This window comes from Meleagris gallopavo, chromosome 5 (assembly GCF_905368555.1).
Source record: "Meleagris gallopavo chromosome 5, MGAL_WU_HG_1.1, whole genome shotgun sequence".
NCBI lineage: Eukaryota > Metazoa > Chordata > Aves > Galliformes > Phasianidae > Meleagris > Meleagris gallopavo.
This window is the reverse complement of record NC_139408.1, coordinates 9,196,459-9,214,111: the sequence shown is the minus strand read 5'-3', so window position 1 is coordinate 9,214,111 and position 17,653 is coordinate 9,196,459. Positions and strand designations below refer to the sequence as shown.

The window sequence follows — 17,653 nt, the reverse complement described above, 5'->3', positions numbered from 1 at the left end:
TTTGTTATAGGCACGATGAGGGTGAAGGTTTTGGTTCTTAATGTTTCCTGTTATTTTTTTTACCTCATTGCCAGCTCCAGGCAGAAAAGTTTTGACTTTGATTGTCTTTCCAGGTGCAGGAAAAGGAGATTCCATCAAACTCCTCATAAATGGATAAACCAAAGCAGCAGATATGCCCCTTCTCCTTTCAACCTCATCCAGGATCTAATCCATTAGTAAGACATAAGAGAGAAAAGAGAGAGAACAGGTCAGCTCCCCATACACTTTTGAAACATCTTCTGACCCACATGTGCCTAAACACATGGCAGATCTAAGTTTAATTTTCCTTTTCCTTACATTTCTGCAATGCCATTAAAACCACAGTATTTGACCATACAGTAAGAGTGACTCATCTTCCACTTACAGTATGAATTCCTTCCATGCATGCAGTTGAACAAAGAGACAAAGAAGAAACAACAAATCTGCAAAACTGAAGGAAGTTCAGGCATGGCAAAATGGAACCTATATTGCTGGGACTTGACCCGAACAACAGCATGAGCTGGAGAAAGATCAACACAAGCCCCATAGTTACAGGCCAAGTGAGTGTCAAGTCTCAGTTGTGAACGCAACGTTTGCATTAAGGAGCATTAATAAGGAGCTCATTTTTTTTCCACTGTGCCTGACTGGGCAGGAAAAAGCCAGACTGACAAGAAAAGCACCCCCGACATGCTATGACACCATCAGGGCTCCACCAGGAGAGAGCTCTAGGTCCAGGCTCAGCCATGATGACAGCAGTCACTCTGCAGTCTGCGCCAAGCTGGAGCCAGCTGTGAGAAGCTTTATGAAGCATGCCCAGCTGTTTACAGAGGATATCTGCACTAAGTTCGTTTTCTGTTTAACATGATGCAGGGCTGGCAATCCGGTTCTGAAATGAGCAGATGGAACTTCTTACAGATAGAAAGGACTATTATTTTCTTCTCTTTTTGGTCACATGGAGCAGCATAAATTAGATCACAGCTAAGCTTTCCCACATTAGACAGACCATATAGATGATAAACCTAAAGTAGACAAGAAAGCAAGCTTCAAAGCAGTTAGTGGTTTGACCTGAAAGACTGATCTCCTAACCACCACTCGAGACCAAAAGGCTATGCATGTGTTAGTGGATCTGAGCCAGGCATTTTCCCTTGTTTCTTTTGGAAATGCTTTTTTCACTGAAACAGAGCATTAAAATATACTTAATCATAAGCTGGTGACTTACGATAGCTAATGACACCAAATGCCAACAGAAGCATTCACTGGTGCATAGTTTCTCCTTCCTCTTCACTGCACACTGAAGGCTGAACTCTAAAGCAAAGCTGCAATCCTTGTCTGTAGAAGAGGCAGATAACTCCTAGCTTATAACTGACTAGGTCCAGAAGTAACAACATCCTCGGTTCTCAAGTCTATCTTAGTAGTAGGTATTACAACAGTGAACACAAAAGGCTTCAAGGAAGCTGAAAATAATGTAAGTTATCCAAACCAGCATGATACATATTTTAAAACAAAGAACTAACTTTGCTTTCCTGATAAATAATACCCAAGGTTCAGTATCTTGTGGTCTTTCATCAGTCACATTTTTTCTGTAAGATTGCTGTTCCTTGTTTTGACTAACATTGCAGAAGGCACCATTACCGAATTGTGCAATTAGGACAGCCCAGGTTTCCCTCTGAAGAAAGAGACCGATTCAGTTATCAATAACTGCCTTCATTCACATCTGTCTCCAAAAACAATGAAGAAGCTGAGACTTGAACTCTTCCTCCTTCCCTTAGAAGTTGTTTCATCCAAAACCTTTCCAGACGTGTTGCTTGGAGTTTGTGCTTAGAATCTGTGCTAAATCCAGCCCAGAGCTGGAGTCTGCATCTGGTTCTTTCCAAGCACCCTGCTCTCATTGTGGCATCTGTATTTTCAGGAGATGATCAGTTCTTTGCAGTACAGTACAGATCCAGTGGGGATTAGGCTCTTTTGTGTCCCAACCCCTCCCTGAGCCCATAACTGAAAAAAAAAAAGCGTGGGTGTAGTACAGCTCCACTCACGGACTCATGTAATTCAGTGGGAGCCTTCCCTTCTGCTCAAAGATCAAGAATTTGAGGGCCTGCCTGCCAGCTGCCTGATCTGCTCCTGTTAAAACCAGTGAAACCATGCTTACAAGTCAGCCCCCAGTTGACTTTGACTGGATGAACAGACATTTTGAGATTACAGATTTAACTGGGAAAGCAGTCAGTTCACAATTTCGGTTTGATCATTCCTGTCTGCTGCAGACTTTATATTCCAGCTGCAGAGATATTTGGTGTAAGTAGGATACTCGCATTTCCATTTTTCATACTTTCTAAATTTTTCCCCTTTCCCAAGGTTTCCATTGAAAATTATTCATTATCAAAATTAGATAAAAACATAAAAGCAAAAAAAAAGAGCCTCGGGACATCTATCCACAGAGAGAGCTTTTCTGAGCTGTGTTATCCCCCCAGAATAATGTGTTCCATTTTGCTCAGGATATCTGTGTTTAGATATGTATTATGTCTAAGGGTCACTGTTATAAACCCTCAGATGCAGAGCTTTATGGAAGACCTCAGAAGCAGAACTGCCATTAACTATTTCAACACCATTGTTTTTCTTCACACAAGATTTGTGTTAAACTAAGTTTTATCTATGAAGACTGTTTTGATGAAAGTTAACATTACATGTGATTACTAGATCCTATGGACTATATTTTTATTAACTTCAATAGTTAATATGCTTGTTTCAACTTTATTCTATACAAATGAACAAACAAAATTCATGTTTAAGTCCTCTCAGACTCTTTGTATCTGCAGTGAAAATCTCTGGCAAATTAAAACATTCCTATGAATACTGTATCAAAATTTGAATGGAGGGACACAACCATCTGACATCAGACATATTATCCTTCTCCACAGATCATCAGCAAATCCTATATGGCACTCTCGAGGAGCTCACTGGATTTTGCAGAACCCTTCCAGAGGACTGGAGATCATAAACTGGCAGCCAAAGAGATGTTTCAAATGTTAACCAATCAGTAATGTTTTAAATAGCTTATTTTAATAGCCTTTTGTCTTACAAAAGAATAATGCTTGTAGCCCTGGAGCTGACTAGCAGTTAACTGCTTCAATGGCAGTTTAGCTGCAATGTTCTGCATATTGTCTTAATACTCTTACGTCAAGAAATTTACTACCTAGGTAAATTACATCAGCATAAGATGTAACTTTGTTTGTTAATGTAAAGGTTTATTAGAAGATTACACATCCTTCCCTAGTCCCTTAGAATAAAAACATCATGTCAACGTTGTTAAGCATATAGACTTCACTTATCAAATACTCTTTTTTCTTAACCTGATTATTCCACAGGGTGCTGGAGTAAAAGTGGTACTGGCCCATCATTTGAACTGTAGATGCCAAGAGTTACAGCTTAGCACAGAATGGCTTTGGAAAACAATGGAAAAACCTCCAGTCAGCCAGATGATACAGACACTCAGATGTTTTTTGAATCAAGTTCTGCCTCAGTCACAGAAGTAATAAGCCATTCTTTGATGAATCCAGTCATAGAGATGGAATATCCAAAACAGCCACTACAAAATATAGTTAACTCCCATCAAAGGAAGAAATTCTTCTTGTCTGGTTCATTGATGTGGATATTTCTCAGTAAACATTCAAGTTCAAAAACAACATTGTAAAAAAATCCTCTTACCTTAGAAAATAAGTCAAAGCACCCCAGGCGGCTGATGACACAATAGACTTCAGGTAGGCGTGGCCCTTTTCCACTTGGCTGATAACAGTAAAAAAGAGATTGAAATTACATACTGATTTGGAGCCATGCAGAAATATACTTCTCTCTCTAATCACATAGTTGGCCATCATGCAACGTCTTTCACCATCCATTTCTCCATCAAAATAGCTACTCTTGGAAAAGCATCATATTTCTCCCTTAAGACAGTAGGCTAAAAAGCGTAAGTATTTCTTTACCCACTTTGAAAATCTCAGCACATTCAACATTGCTCTGACTTGAAGCTATAAAAGCACATTTAACTATGGCTGTAACTCATGCCTTATGCCGCCACTGTCCTGTGCTCCTGCTGTGGTGAGGCCACCCCAGGACTATATGCTGGAAGACGAGAATTACAGTGCCAGGGCTGTAGTTCCCAATTCACTCATGATGTTCAAAGACAGCTTACCTTCCAGAAAGCAAGCTCACAGACCTAATCAAAGGCAATCTGCATGAGCTGAATCATTAACTTTCTTAGATTCATGCATGATAAACATGAAACTATTAAAAAACTGCGTTGAGAATGAGCCAGTGGTGCATATCTCTTCCTTCCCAAAAACCTGTCAAAATGGTTCTCTGAAACGATCCTATTAAAGATTTTTCCTAGAGTAGCAAATGGTTTAAACTGGCATGACTGAAGTGTAATCTCTCAGCATACTGTAATCTGCAACACTGCCTGTGCTTGTGCAGGGAAAGGTCTGCTGGCACTATGTGAAAAAAGGTGAAAAAAGGGTACAACCACTTGCTGAATTTTGCTTACGTACTAAAAAAGAGTTTGAATCAGGCCAATACCAAGCACTTTAGAAAAGCATCCTCACTGGCAAGGTTCATAGAGCAGAGAGGCAGTCTGCCTGTGTCCTGCATGCACACAGCACAGATTGAAACATCCATGCACAGGAGATCACCACTGTGTTTTTAACAAGCTGTGATACAACACTACAGTTTCATATATTTGTAACTATTTTTCATCAGTTACACACACTTCCTAAAGGGAGTCATTTCAACAAGGCAGTTTGCTGACTTCAGGTACTGTGATACACATTCCCAAGATACAATGCAAGGAAGTCCTGGTGCTGCTTTTGGCAGGAGCGACATCCAATATGGCACAGGGCAGCTGTAGAACAGTTCTGAACTGAAAGCAGGGACTGAAATGACAGATAGGCCTCCTAATTCCTTGTATCTAGTGGAGTCAGCTGTACTTGTGAAACACTGAATAAAAAGTGTCTGTAAAAGAACCACCTGGCACCACTTAGCCTCCTCACACAGCTGTACGTTATTGCTATGCAGGAGTGATAGAATCATCCCCAGAAATACTGTGATAAAGGAGCTCAGAATCACTGTTTCCATCTGCTCTCTCCCACTTGTACACTGAGCCAAAGTAGCTGATCATCTCCTGTGCATCCACATAGAAAGCTGGCGTATTTTTTTAATCTTTGTTTCATTGTTTGACTCTGCAGATACAGTAATTAACAGCCCCCCAGTTTAGCATTTACGTGTCACATCCATCGAGAGAAACCGAGGGGTAGCTGTGTTTTTCAAATTGGAATATCACAAACTGGGCTTGGACAGTCAGCAGGTGCCTGGCCTATTACAACAGAGACCACAAAAAATACCCGGACTAAGTGAATACAGATGCGTCTATTTCTGGATCCAAACCTGCTCACTACACGTCACGTCTCTGAAAAAGCAGAATCCTTTTTTGTCCATATTAGGTATAAAACCCTTTCTAAAGGCACTGAGTGATTATATCAAGCATGTGGGATTTTGGTTAAAATCATTGTGTCAAATCTACAGGAATGCCGAAGCCATGCCAGGAGACTTGGATAGTTCCCAGCCAAGAGCTGTCTCAGTGACTGCCAGTAAAAACATCACATTCCTGGGTCATCTATAAGATCAGAAACAATAACAGCTCAGCACTTACTAAAAGATTCTGCTTTATGAAATATCATTGCTTTCAAACGTTGTAAAGGCTACATGTCTAGGAGCTCCTTGCACTCCTCATATAGGACAGACTTCTCTATTATTTCAAAGATGTTTTCTTGCAGACAGCACAGACTCCCGAGTGAATGCAAATCATCTGCAAGAGGCAGTACATAAAACCCTCAGGCAGAACCATTGTGAGGGGCATTATTTCTCAAATTTCTAGCACTGCCAACTCTTCGCATAACTCTCCTCTCAGCCATTAGTTTACATTCGATGACAGACCTAAACCACCTGCTCAATGTGTTATAGGTTTGTCTTTTTCCCAGAAAAATGTATGGGATAACTCAACCTTCCCATCCTCAATGTCTTCCTTCTTTGCTTGGACTTAACTCCCTTAACTAGCAGAGACTTAGAGACTGCACCCAGCATACAGTGCTGGTTTAACCTCCCCCCTTCCCAGAAGAGAGCATTCCCAGTTTGAAGGCTGTGCTCTACAAGATAGCTGCAGCCTTGGAGCCCCATCCTGTCTCATTCTCTCTTCCATGCAATCGATACGCCCAGTTCAAGGAAGCTATGCCCTAAAGGAGCACAAGCTGACTCTGCCTTGACATATTGCCTTCCTTCTGAAAGAGGGAGGGTGGAGAGAATGATGTTTTGGTTTTTGAGCTGTTTTCAGAAAGCTCAGGATATTTTCGGCCTTAGTCCACCACAAATTAAAACACTGATGAGTTTTGTTGATAACAAGAGACAGATTCCCAAGAGCATGAACATAAACTGAGAAGAACTTGGCTATGGGATGGAAAAGCTGAGATTTGCTTCAGGGCTGATCCATAAGTGGTTCAGGACAGTCTTGTTACAATTAGTTTAATCTGATGTTTGCTGAGTAAAGTCTCCAAAACCTGCTTCATCATCTGCCTTCAGCAGGTGGAACAGACGACTTTTGCTTCTGAAAATAAGCCTACCACTTTTCTCTTTCAAAGCTCATCTCCCTACCCAGGTGCTTGAAATCCAGAAGATGTCTTCAGAGATCTTCTCCCAGTCTGGTGTTGGTAAGATGCTCTCACACACCGCACACTCCTGCTTTCAAATCAAGGCAATATGCACACCCACCAGCCACTCAGACAACCCTGGTGGTTTGGGGCTTTAAAGAAAGAGAAAAAAGCTCCTGCTTTCCTGGCCCCAGAAGTAACTGAGGAACACTGGTACCAGTGTGGTGACATCAGAGGAACCAAAGCAGTAGGGATCAATTTCTCCTCCTGCACTTCTCCCAGCCTTTCCATCTACCCGAAGACACCCTGTGTGGAGGGGGAATGCAGCTAAAACAGACCTACCAAACATCACAGAAGAGAAACATGCAACAGGGTCCTACATTCCATCTCAAAGCAGTAGAAGAGAAGCAAAAAACAGACTAACATCAATCTGAAGACTCCAGAGGGGCTATACCCTTCCTCCCAGGGTGAGCCAAGATATCTTTACTGAGACCTTCTCAATAATTCTCCAGAGAGCATTCTGAGGAAAAAGTAAGGGCTGTCCCAGGCCAGGCCAGGAGAAAAAGGAACATGACAAACACACAACAGCTTCTTTGCCTTTTTAAAGCACATGCATTAGCTCTGGGTAAGCCTTTAGCACTGTGGGCTGTCTTTGAGAGCAGAATTGTGAATGCTTTAATTGCAATTCACAGTAATTAAGGTAGTGATCATATAATAGAGATAATATATACTTTAAATGGTAAAGCAAATGCACACAGTGCACAATCTCTATTCCTTTCTGCAGGATTGTGAAAAAGACACATTCTGCTTGGCTCTAGGACTGTCTTGGAAGAATGAGAGATGCAGACTCAATCCAAAAACCTTAAACAGGGAAACATCAAGATGAAGAAGGGAAATCCCATGAGGCAAGCTGGTGATGTCCAGCTAATAGCAGCCAGAAATTCACAACCAGAGATGTTCCTCAAAAACAAATTCAAGTGTTGGGAGTCTGAAGTTATTCCATCAGAGTCACAAGCCAGCTTCTGCAGCAGCTCTGGTTTACAGCTAGGGCCAATCCAAACACAGACCATGAAAAAGCTGTCGGTGTTTTAAATCCAGAAACTCATGTTAAAGTCTTATCGTTGTATGTGAAACACAAACTTTAATGCCAGAGCACTCAGTGTACACTGTCAAACATGTTCGAGGGAAGGCAGGATGGAGGGAACATAGCAACAGGAAGAAATGCTTTTCCAGTGAGCTCTTCTCAGCTCCATAGATGTTAGTCTGCATCCCAAAAGAGTTGCTTCCACAGTGTAACAAATGCCTCTCTCCTGCCCCAGCAAATACAGGATGTTCCACCTAAAGACTGTTTTTCATGTTTTAATGTACACACTTTCTGCTCAGGCATCTGCTCCTCCCCTGACTCCAGGGACTCACTTGTCTTAGCCTAGAAAAGTGCCCCGGGCAGCATTTTTATATGAGAGGGAAAAGAGAGGTAAGATAGGGTGAAAGACATGTATATTTCTGCAAGTACAAAGTTAACAGCCAGAAAATCCTGATATCAAGCTTTCTATTCTGAGAAAGAGGTCTTCTCAGACAACTGCCCAATGTGCTAGATAAATGTGCTTCCTACTATTCCCATGAACCAGCGGCCTTCTACGGCAGCTGATAGCAGGACAGTGTTTTAAGGATGCAGTAACTTATATTCCGGTATTGTCTGATTAGAACTAACACTTCTCAGCAACTCCCATTGCAGTAAAGCCCAAAATGCATTCCAGTTCCCAGTACAGCATCCTCCCCTCTGTTCCTTCTCCACAGGGTACACTTGCTCTCCCTTTCTCCCCAGCCCCATAGCACCTGAGGTATTGTAATGCCCACCAAGGAATGGAGTGAGCTGTGAGGTGAAACAGAGCCTTCAGCAGGAACTGCTCAAATCACCCTTGCTGCTGACAGGCAAATATCACAGAGCCACAGCCCAGACACAGTCGCAGAAATGAGCCTGGCAAATCGATGGAAAGAAGTGTGGAAATGAAAGTAAAATTAATCTGGTTTAATATGGAAGAACGTCTTATTTGCAGTAAAGTGGAATAGTAGTGATATGTAATATCTCCAGTATATCGACTCATCTGCCTTTATATGAAATTGCATACTTCTGGTATCAAGTGACCAGGAAAACAACTACAATACTGCCTTGGAGGTAGCAAAATGTAACTGGAAAAACTTCATGCTATCTATGAAAGTGCAGATTGTTTGCAGTAGTACAATAGGTTACATTCCATTCTAATCCTGTTTCAAAAATGAAACAAAATAATATAAATACATTTAAAAAGGATTCTCTACAGGATTTGCTATACAAACAGAACATAATTGTCACTGTATCCCTTGAGGTACTTTTGGCAGGACTTTGGATACACACACAGACAGAAAAAGGGTCTGGAAAAATGTGAAATCCAAAGGCAGAAAAGTGGGACAGTTTGTTCATATCTCAACATACCAAAGAAGAACTAGGATAGCAGAAAGTTCAGTAGCTAAAAAGTAATTATTTTCTAAGTAGAGGCACCAGAACACCTAACTCTGCAAAAAGGCACAAGCAGTAAGCTGGGTGCTATCTCACAGGATTGGACGGGTTGGTCCATTTGACCATGGAAGCTTCTGACCATCCTCCTGGAAGCATTCAAAGCCAGGCTGGATGGGAACTTTGAGCAGCATGGTCTAGTGGGAGGTGTCCCTGCCTATAGCATGGAGTTGGAGCTAGATGATCGTAAAGGTCCCTTCCAACCCAAACCATTCTATGGTTCTATGGAGCCTACTGCCAACAACTGCCAAGCTCTCCAGAAGATGTGAGAAACTCCAGCTGAATATTATGAGCACTCCTCAGGCTGGCGAATATTTTCTAAGGAATTCTCCCTGCAGCAGTTGGCTTACAATTAATTCAGGATTTTGTTACAGTTCTATACTGAGCAATAGGACTCTATCTTTCTTATACATTGTGTTTGCTGAAAACTTTTTGTAGTTCCCAAATTAGGGTTGTTGTGTTTGGCAGGTTGGGAATGGGAGTCCTCAGAGAAGTTACTCTGGACCTTGTCAGAAATTGCTCAGGAAGTTACACACTTAAACACATAGATCTGTTTTAAAGCCCAAGCCTCTGGCATATAAACAGTTTCACCTGCTCAGAGTCTGACACATCTTTTCATTGTGGCTTTTATTTCAGTCTCATTTTGATTCAGGATCAACTGTTCTGCATGTCACAAATCTAAGTTCTGTGCATGATTCCAAACTTGCTGATATTTTCAGAACTATAAAAGCCTTAAACTGCCCTTCTATGGTAGAGGGAATACATTTCAAAACTTGATTCTAGTCAACATTGTCTGAATATACCTTATTATCCTTTTAAATAACAACAGACACACTAAAAATTGTACTGCTGCACTACATCTTGTTCTGCTTATTTACATCAGCAAGGATACTTTCTAGCTGCTCTACGTCATTATCTCTGAATCATCACCTAACCCTGTTGTTTTGGCCCACTCTTCCACACTTAGACACACACAGTAAGCAAGCCTCCATGATATTACCTGTAGCAAATACCGCCCACAGAATTGATAAACAAGCTTTCTGCTTTGTTAGTTTAAGTGAAATCTCTTACAAATAGAGCACCCATATACAGCAATATCTCCCAAGCAGAGCATCTGTTATCTGCATGACAAGGAGCATTGCCATAGACTTGAGTAAGGACAGGGTCAGGTGCCAGCAGCACACAGAATGCAGCATGCTGTTCTAACACAGCAAGTTCCTCTGTATACTGGAAGCCTCTGAAAACTATGGAAGGGAGGTGCTCCCTGCTTGGAAAGATGGGAAGTAATGACAGCAAGGGAAGAAAGGGGAAAAGGGAGAGTTATCCATTCATTTTGCACAAATATGTAAACCGTTCCTATAGTATTTATTATCCATATAAGTTCTCTAATGAAGTGCAGTCCACTGACATGTGGATAATACACGAGTTGTCTCACCACTTGCAACCCCACCCAAGTGCACTGGCTAGTGCAGGGATGGCCAACGGCTGTATGCATTGCTGCCATCCCATCAGTTATGTATAGATGGACAGCAGGAGCCTGTTCACACTGTGCTTTGCCTGGCTTAATAAACTGCAAGTCTTTTGTGCAGTTTTCTTTCTCTCACAATACGTAAGCATGCTCTGAGATCTGAATTTATCTGGTGACCAGTTTATTTCCCTAGTGATGAGTCCCGCGATGAGACAGTCGTGCAGCAGGTCAGACTGGGTACCCTTACCAACAGCTAATCACCCCTGGTCAAGAGGTCAGAAAAGGAGCCTCAGAGCCTAGACTTCCTGTCACGGGCCCTTTATTGTGTGGCCCTGAGAAAATGCTGACTGTGGGCTGTCCTCCACTGTCACCCTACTGAGCAGGGTGGCATATTTGCCTGCACCACAGATATGCTGCAGTTATTTAGGCAACACTGGCAGAGAGCTTTAGAGATGTAAGCAGTTGCACAAGAAATAAACTTTATTCACAAATGTTTAGAAATACCACGTTTGCCTTTGCTTGCAGTGTTGTATTTCTGCTGCTGTTCGAAAGCCCATGATATAAAGAACTTAAAAGGTAAATGCTCACAGAAGAAATTTTCCACATTCCTATGAAATGGGATCTCATTCCTATGAATGGGATTTGATTCAGACAGACATTTCAAAGTCTTATTTTAATATAAGTCCTTGCACTTCCAAATCTCAGAGCGAGCAACCCAGTTTTCTAGTAAAATAGCAGGAGACACCCTCAAAGTTCAGACTATAGTTTAGAGATATTGTTTAACAGAATTCCACAGTTTGAAATAAAGGTGATGTACTTACCAACAGCCTCCTGCAATAGCCAAACCTCCGGCTCCCATCTTCCCCAGTCAGCATGAAAGAGAAAGTCTCACTAAAAGGAAGAAAATTGTCCTGATCTTAGTACCAGAACTGCAGCCTAAGTAGAAAGTAGGTCATTTGAAAACGGATAGCGCTTTATCCTATGAGAGGCTGTTCCCACTGAAAGGTCTTGTCTCCCTCTGTCCATCACCTGGACATACTCTTGAGGCAAAATTCCATCAAGAGTAAAGTAAAAATGTCTGCACAGTCCTGGACAACCTAGTTATTTTCTTATAAGAAGAGATAGGTGCTGAATTTAAATGGCATAGCAGTGTCTTCAAACTGCAGAAGGAATATAAGAATCAGATTTTGAGAGCATTGTTCAAATGCTGTGTATCCTTTATGTTTTAGTTACATTCTCTTTTAGACTGTGCCTTGTTTTTAAAGGGAGAGCCCTAGGCATTCTCTTAGAGTAGAGAAATCATTTGCTAATCTAAAAATAATACAGATTAACAGTGGGTTTATGAATTTGCATACTGGCTGATAACCGTTCCTGGCTACTTTGCAAGTTTGAAATGGCATTATATAAAACTCTTCTTAATGCCAGGCTTTACATAATTATAGCAGAATATGATAGGGATATCTTATTTCACAAACACGGACTCCTGGAAAATCTGTCTAGCAGAGCAGCAGCAGAAGAGGTAGAATGCTGTGCAAGCAGATCTGCATGCTGCTCCCAGCAACGTTGTCCACACAGTTTTACTTCAGTGTGTTCTACACTTCATTGTTCAGGTGATTAAAAATACTGAGTATAGCCAAGCAACACTGAATATAACATGGTTATGTGATGCACATCATACCTAAGCTACTAAAACATTCCACGTGTATTTTTGGCTGCAGTGATTCCTAGCTGAATGCTAGTTTCTCGCCATTGTTGAAACTCCTTTAAGATATGCACTGTACATTTCATTTACATACACCTCATGCCACGCATCTTTAAAAGACATTTCATATTTTGGGATATTTCTTCTTTCTTCCCCTTCTTTTACTACTTTATCATCACACCAGCAGGTTCAGATCCACTGGTTTCTTCTAAATGAAGAAGAAAATGGAAGTCTGGCTCTCCCTTCCTTTATCCTCTCCTCATATATATTCATTCATACATAAGGAAGACAGTGCTCCCTGCGTTGGGCCAGTAGAGGTGCCATGCAACATCAGGTAAGCATTCTGGGGTACATGAGTAGAGCAAGTAGTGGGCATGGTCCTTTTTAAGGTTCATTTTAAATACTTTCATTTACATTTTTTGATTCAGCACTGAGAGAAACCTTCAGATCTTTTCCCTTCAGCCACACAGGCTGGTGAGCTGGGCAGAATGGGGAAGAAAAATAATACAGAACCTAAAAAAATTAAATACAGCTGCTTGAGCCTAAAGTGGCCAAGACTTAAACTGCTACTTCCATAATTGGGCATCAGCAAGCCTGCAGCTGCTCCAGATGCACTGCATCAGCACTGTGAGGCAGAGGAGCATCAAAGGATATACCTGTTGTATTCAGAGACAGGGAGCCAGTCTTTAGCATCAGGAAAGCAGAACTGAGGGATGGCCTTGAGACGCTCCTCTGCTTCACGCATTTGCTTGGTTGGCCTTTCTAGCTGTGGGGGAGAAGAATTGAAATTAAATCAGTTACTGTTATGGCCAGCTTCACAGCACCTCTCAGGAGTTGAAGGGAGGTGGGGGTTTGCTGCTGAGCTCTGAAGAGCAAAGACCCATCAGCCGGTTCCATACTGGTGCTTGGCAGAGTGAGGCATGACCCCAAGAGAGGCTTTTAGAAGCTAGTACAACACAAATAACCACTGTTGGTTTCCCTAAGTTAACCCAAACTCCCCTGTTGCACAACATCCAATTAAAATGCACTCCTATCTGAAATTTCTTTCTGCTGCCAGAGTAGACCTAGTTCAGCAAAAATCTTTCCATTGACTTCAGTGAGTTTTGGAACAAACCCTGACAGAGCTAAATGGAGTTGCAAGGGAAATATTTAGAAACTGAATTTAAACACAATATTTAAAGCACCTAAAATTGGGCCAAACTCTCCAGTGCTGGAAATGGCAATTTTGTAAATAGGGAAAGCTTTCTGCCACCTTCTCAATGCTCTTTTCTTTATACAAATTCTGAAAGTTGAATGATTAACTCCAATTAAGAAATAGATTTCAATCAATTTTCCCACTTATTCACATCATTGATTTTAGCAAAATAAAGATCTTAGAAAGCATTTAGAGTAAGTTGTATGTAAGAATTTTTCTTTTACCTTGGGAAACTGATATGACACTTCTGGGAGGTAAGTATTTTTAGAGGGCTTCTTTTTCAGTGATACTACCACAAAATATTCAAATAACTCCCGTTCCTGCCACTCAATGAGCTCCAGTTCCAGGGTTCGATAACTCGGAGCTCTCTTCAGCATTGACTGGATATGCACTAGGCGCTGGGTATGAGCTAGCATTAAAAAAAAAAAAAAAAGGTACAGATCATTACCTGGGAGTATAATGTGTACGTGTGAGCCACAGCCATTCACAAAGGACTTCCAGTTTGCCAGCGTATTATTCTAAGCATGTTCTCCTTACAAAATCAGGCTTTCGTACTGCCTCACTAATTCCACCCATAAATCAAACCTCTCTCCAAGTAATGAAGTGATGCAACACTAAGTCACTGAAATCTTTTGCAGTTCATAACTGTTACACTGCCAAAGATCTGCTTTTTCTTCACGTCTAAGACTATATTATAATCTCTTCCATCAGCATGCAAATGCACTAGAACCTCCAAGGTGACACTTCACCTCAGGCCTGACTTGCATGTGGTTTACACTGGCGAAAAATGGTTCTGTGACTGGTCACTGCAGTACAGCTCTGTGGGAACAGCCCTGATACAGTGATGTGTCTTCACATCTCTCAGTTCTGATCAGCATTAACTGAAAAAAAACTAAGTAAAAACAGCTGCCTGTTTGCATGTTCTTCCCACCTCTTCACAGCAGGATCTCTCTGCAATGGCAGTCAAACTATTAGCGGCACATGTCCATCCCATAAGTTATATTTGTAGACACAGTTCAGAAAAGGCATGTTTCCTCTTGCAATAGGGAAATAAGATGTCATAAGCATTTGATCTCAACAGTAATTAACCAGCAAAAATAAAAGAAACCGCTCTGATGACCAGCTGGCATACAACTGGTCCAACAACATAAGAATTATAAATTATTTTGTTAGAAAGTTTGGATCATGATCTGACTGCACAAGTAGGGAAGCCAAATCCCAAGAAAAAACCTGCAGTAGATAGATAAGAAGGCTTTGTCCTCATCTTATTTCAATAGCTCTGCATACCTGTGGGGTTTTTTTCACCTCTCTTACTAATAACATGATAGATTTTTAGTAATAAAATCTGATTTTTTTTGTAATTCTCTCCATTTATCAGGTCTCTTGAATATGAGACACTAACTCACTGGCCTGACCTCAGTGGAGTTTGTGCAGGTACTGCACACTGATAGAGGAATTTCACAGAATAATAGAATGGCTTCCATTGGGGGGAACCTTAAGGATCATCTAGTTCCAACTTCCCTGCCATTGTCACGGTTGCCAATTGACAGGATCCCGTCCAACCTGACTTTGAATGACTCCAGAGATGGGGCATCCACACCTTTATGGGCAACACGTTCCAGCACCTGATCACCATCTAAGTAAAAATATTTCTTCCTAATATCTATCCTAAATCTCCCCTCTTTTAGTTTAAGCCATTCTCCCTTATCCTATCACTATCAGACCATGGAAAAAGTCAGTCCCCTTCCTGCTTGTAAGCTCCCTTCAATTACTGGAAGACTGCAATGAAGTTTTCCTGGAGCTTTCTTTTCTCCAGGCTGAACATCCTTCCTATAATGAGGGCCACAGGCTTGAACAGTACTCCAGTTAGGGCCTCACAAGGTCAGAGTAAAGGGCAAGAATCACCTTCCTCTCCCTGCTGCCACCCCCCTGTTGATGCAGCCACAGATACTGTTGGCCTTTTAGGTTGCAAGAGCACACTGTTGGATCATGACCAGCATTTCATCCATCAGGATCCACAAATCCTTCTCCTCAGGGTTGAACTCAAGGAGTTCTTCTCTCAGTCTATAATCATATCTGGGATTGCCTCGACCCAAGTGTAGCAGCTTGCACTTGGCCTTCTTAAACCTCATTAGATTTCCACTTTTCAAGCATATCCAGGTCCTTCCATATGGCATCCCCTCTTCTATTTTGTCAACTGCACCACTCATCTTGGTGCCATCAGCAAACTTGCTGAGGGTACATTCAATACCACTGTCTATTTTATTGATAAAGATGTTGAAGAGCACTGGTCCCAAGACAGTCCCTTGGGAGACATCACCTGTGTCCAGTCTCCACCTGGACATAGAGCTCTCTGGCTATGACCATCCAATCAATTCCTTATTCAGCTAATAGATCAGCCTTCAAATCCACTTCTCTCCAATTTTTAGAGATAAGGATGTGGTACAAGTCAAAGGCCTTGCACAAATTCAAGTTGACAACATCAAGTCCTTCCTTTGCCCATCTTTGCAGTCATTCCATCACAAAAGGCCACCAGATTGGTTGGGCATGATCTGCCCTTACTGAAGTCATGTTAGCTGTCTCAAATCACCTCCTTATCTTGCACATGCCTTAACATCTCATTCAGGAGAATCTGCACCACATGATCCTCCCAGGCACAGACATGAGGCACACCGGCCTCATGTTTCCTAGGTCTTCTTTTCTCCCTTTCCTGAATACGAGAGTGAAGTTTCTCTTTTTCCAGTCACCAGTTACTTGTCAGACTTGGCCTGACAGCCACGATTTTTCAAATATGATGGAGAGTAATTTGGCAACCTCTTCAGCCTGTTCCTTTAGAACTCTGGAATAAATTTCTATAAATTCTCTAAATTCTATAATATATATTCTAGGTGTTCTGTAAGTTCTGTAACATCTATAAATTCTGTGAATTTCTATAATTTGCAGACTGTATACCTATGAAAGAATATAAGAACTGCTATGCTGGATCATACCCAATACTCCAACTGCAGTTAGCAGTTAGCACTTAAAGCAGCGTATGAATAAGAAGAGAGCTTATATATCCAACCTCATTCCTCTAAGTTTGCACTTGATTGCTATTCTGGAAAACAGCAGCATCCAAGAAGTGATTAATAAAGCAAACCTATTGAAGGTCCTGTTCTTATTATATGACACAGTGTACATATCCTTGTTAGATCCTCACAGTTCTTTCTGTCTATGCTTTCTACATTCATGCTCCTGTGTTAGCTCTGCAATAGTGAAGTTAACATAATTCACAAAGGAAAATACACGTTATAGACAGGAACAATGCTCAGTAGTAGGAGATTACGTGTTGACAGAGTCTGTGATAGTGTCTGATTAGAAGGAACTGAAGTCTGACCTCTTACCTTTAAACCTGTCATCTGAGTCACTCTCACTCTCACTGTTCTCATCTGGAAAGGAGATAAAGCGATCAGTTAATGCAAAACCAAAGCAAACATGAACTCAATTTACTGGTGGTGAAACTGGGGAAAAACACATCACACACTGAACCTTATGATCAAGACATGCTCTCTCTGGAGTTTTCAAACATTTTGAAATAAACAGTTTGAGTGGATGTTCAGATTATCTTTGCATTGGAGTAAGTTACAATTTTCCTTGAGAATAAAAGCTTCATGAAAACAGAATTCATTCTCCATTGTAGCAAATCACTGCACTGAAACCCAATCTCTGTAAACCATTCCGATACTTTTTCAAACTTGCAATTTTTTTTAATATAGTTATGTACTTTAGAAGTCAAGGGAAGCCTTATGAACCTTGTCTGAGTAATATTTTCAATGGGCAGAATTGACCAGACTGAGTGAGAGTACCATGCAAAAGTAACTCTACAATAAGATGTGTTTCTGTCACATTAAAATTTCATTATACTCCTACTACAAACACAGCCTGAATTTCCTTCTGGAACCACGCTTTTCCAGAAAGAATCTGAATTGCAGGCAGAGTTATATTCACACATTCATGCCAGGAAAAAATACAGAATTAAGAATTATAGAGT

At 41.2% G+C, this 17,653-nt stretch overlaps 1 protein-coding gene across 8 annotated transcripts in view; it reads right to left on the bottom strand.

Moving 5' to 3' along the window:
- DENND2B (DENN domain containing 2B) overlaps positions 1 to 17,653 on the bottom strand; it is a 152,653-nt gene that overhangs the window by 20,843 nt on the left and 114,157 nt on the right. For all 8 annotated transcript variants that reach the window (XM_085224173.1, XM_085224170.1, XM_085224174.1 and 5 more), the window contains 6 exons: positions 17,007 to 17,051; positions 13,848 to 14,032; positions 13,085 to 13,194; positions 11,548 to 11,617; positions 3,718 to 3,795; positions 64 to 204 (listed from right to left, as the gene is read on the bottom strand). In XM_085224173.1, the coding sequence (XP_085080299.1) occupies positions 64 to 204; positions 3,718 to 3,795; positions 11,548 to 11,617; positions 13,085 to 13,194; positions 13,848 to 14,032; positions 17,007 to 17,051 (629 nt within the window). The remainder of the gene's footprint in view (positions 1 to 63; positions 205 to 3,717; positions 3,796 to 11,547; positions 11,618 to 13,084; positions 13,195 to 13,847; positions 14,033 to 17,006; positions 17,052 to 17,653) is intronic.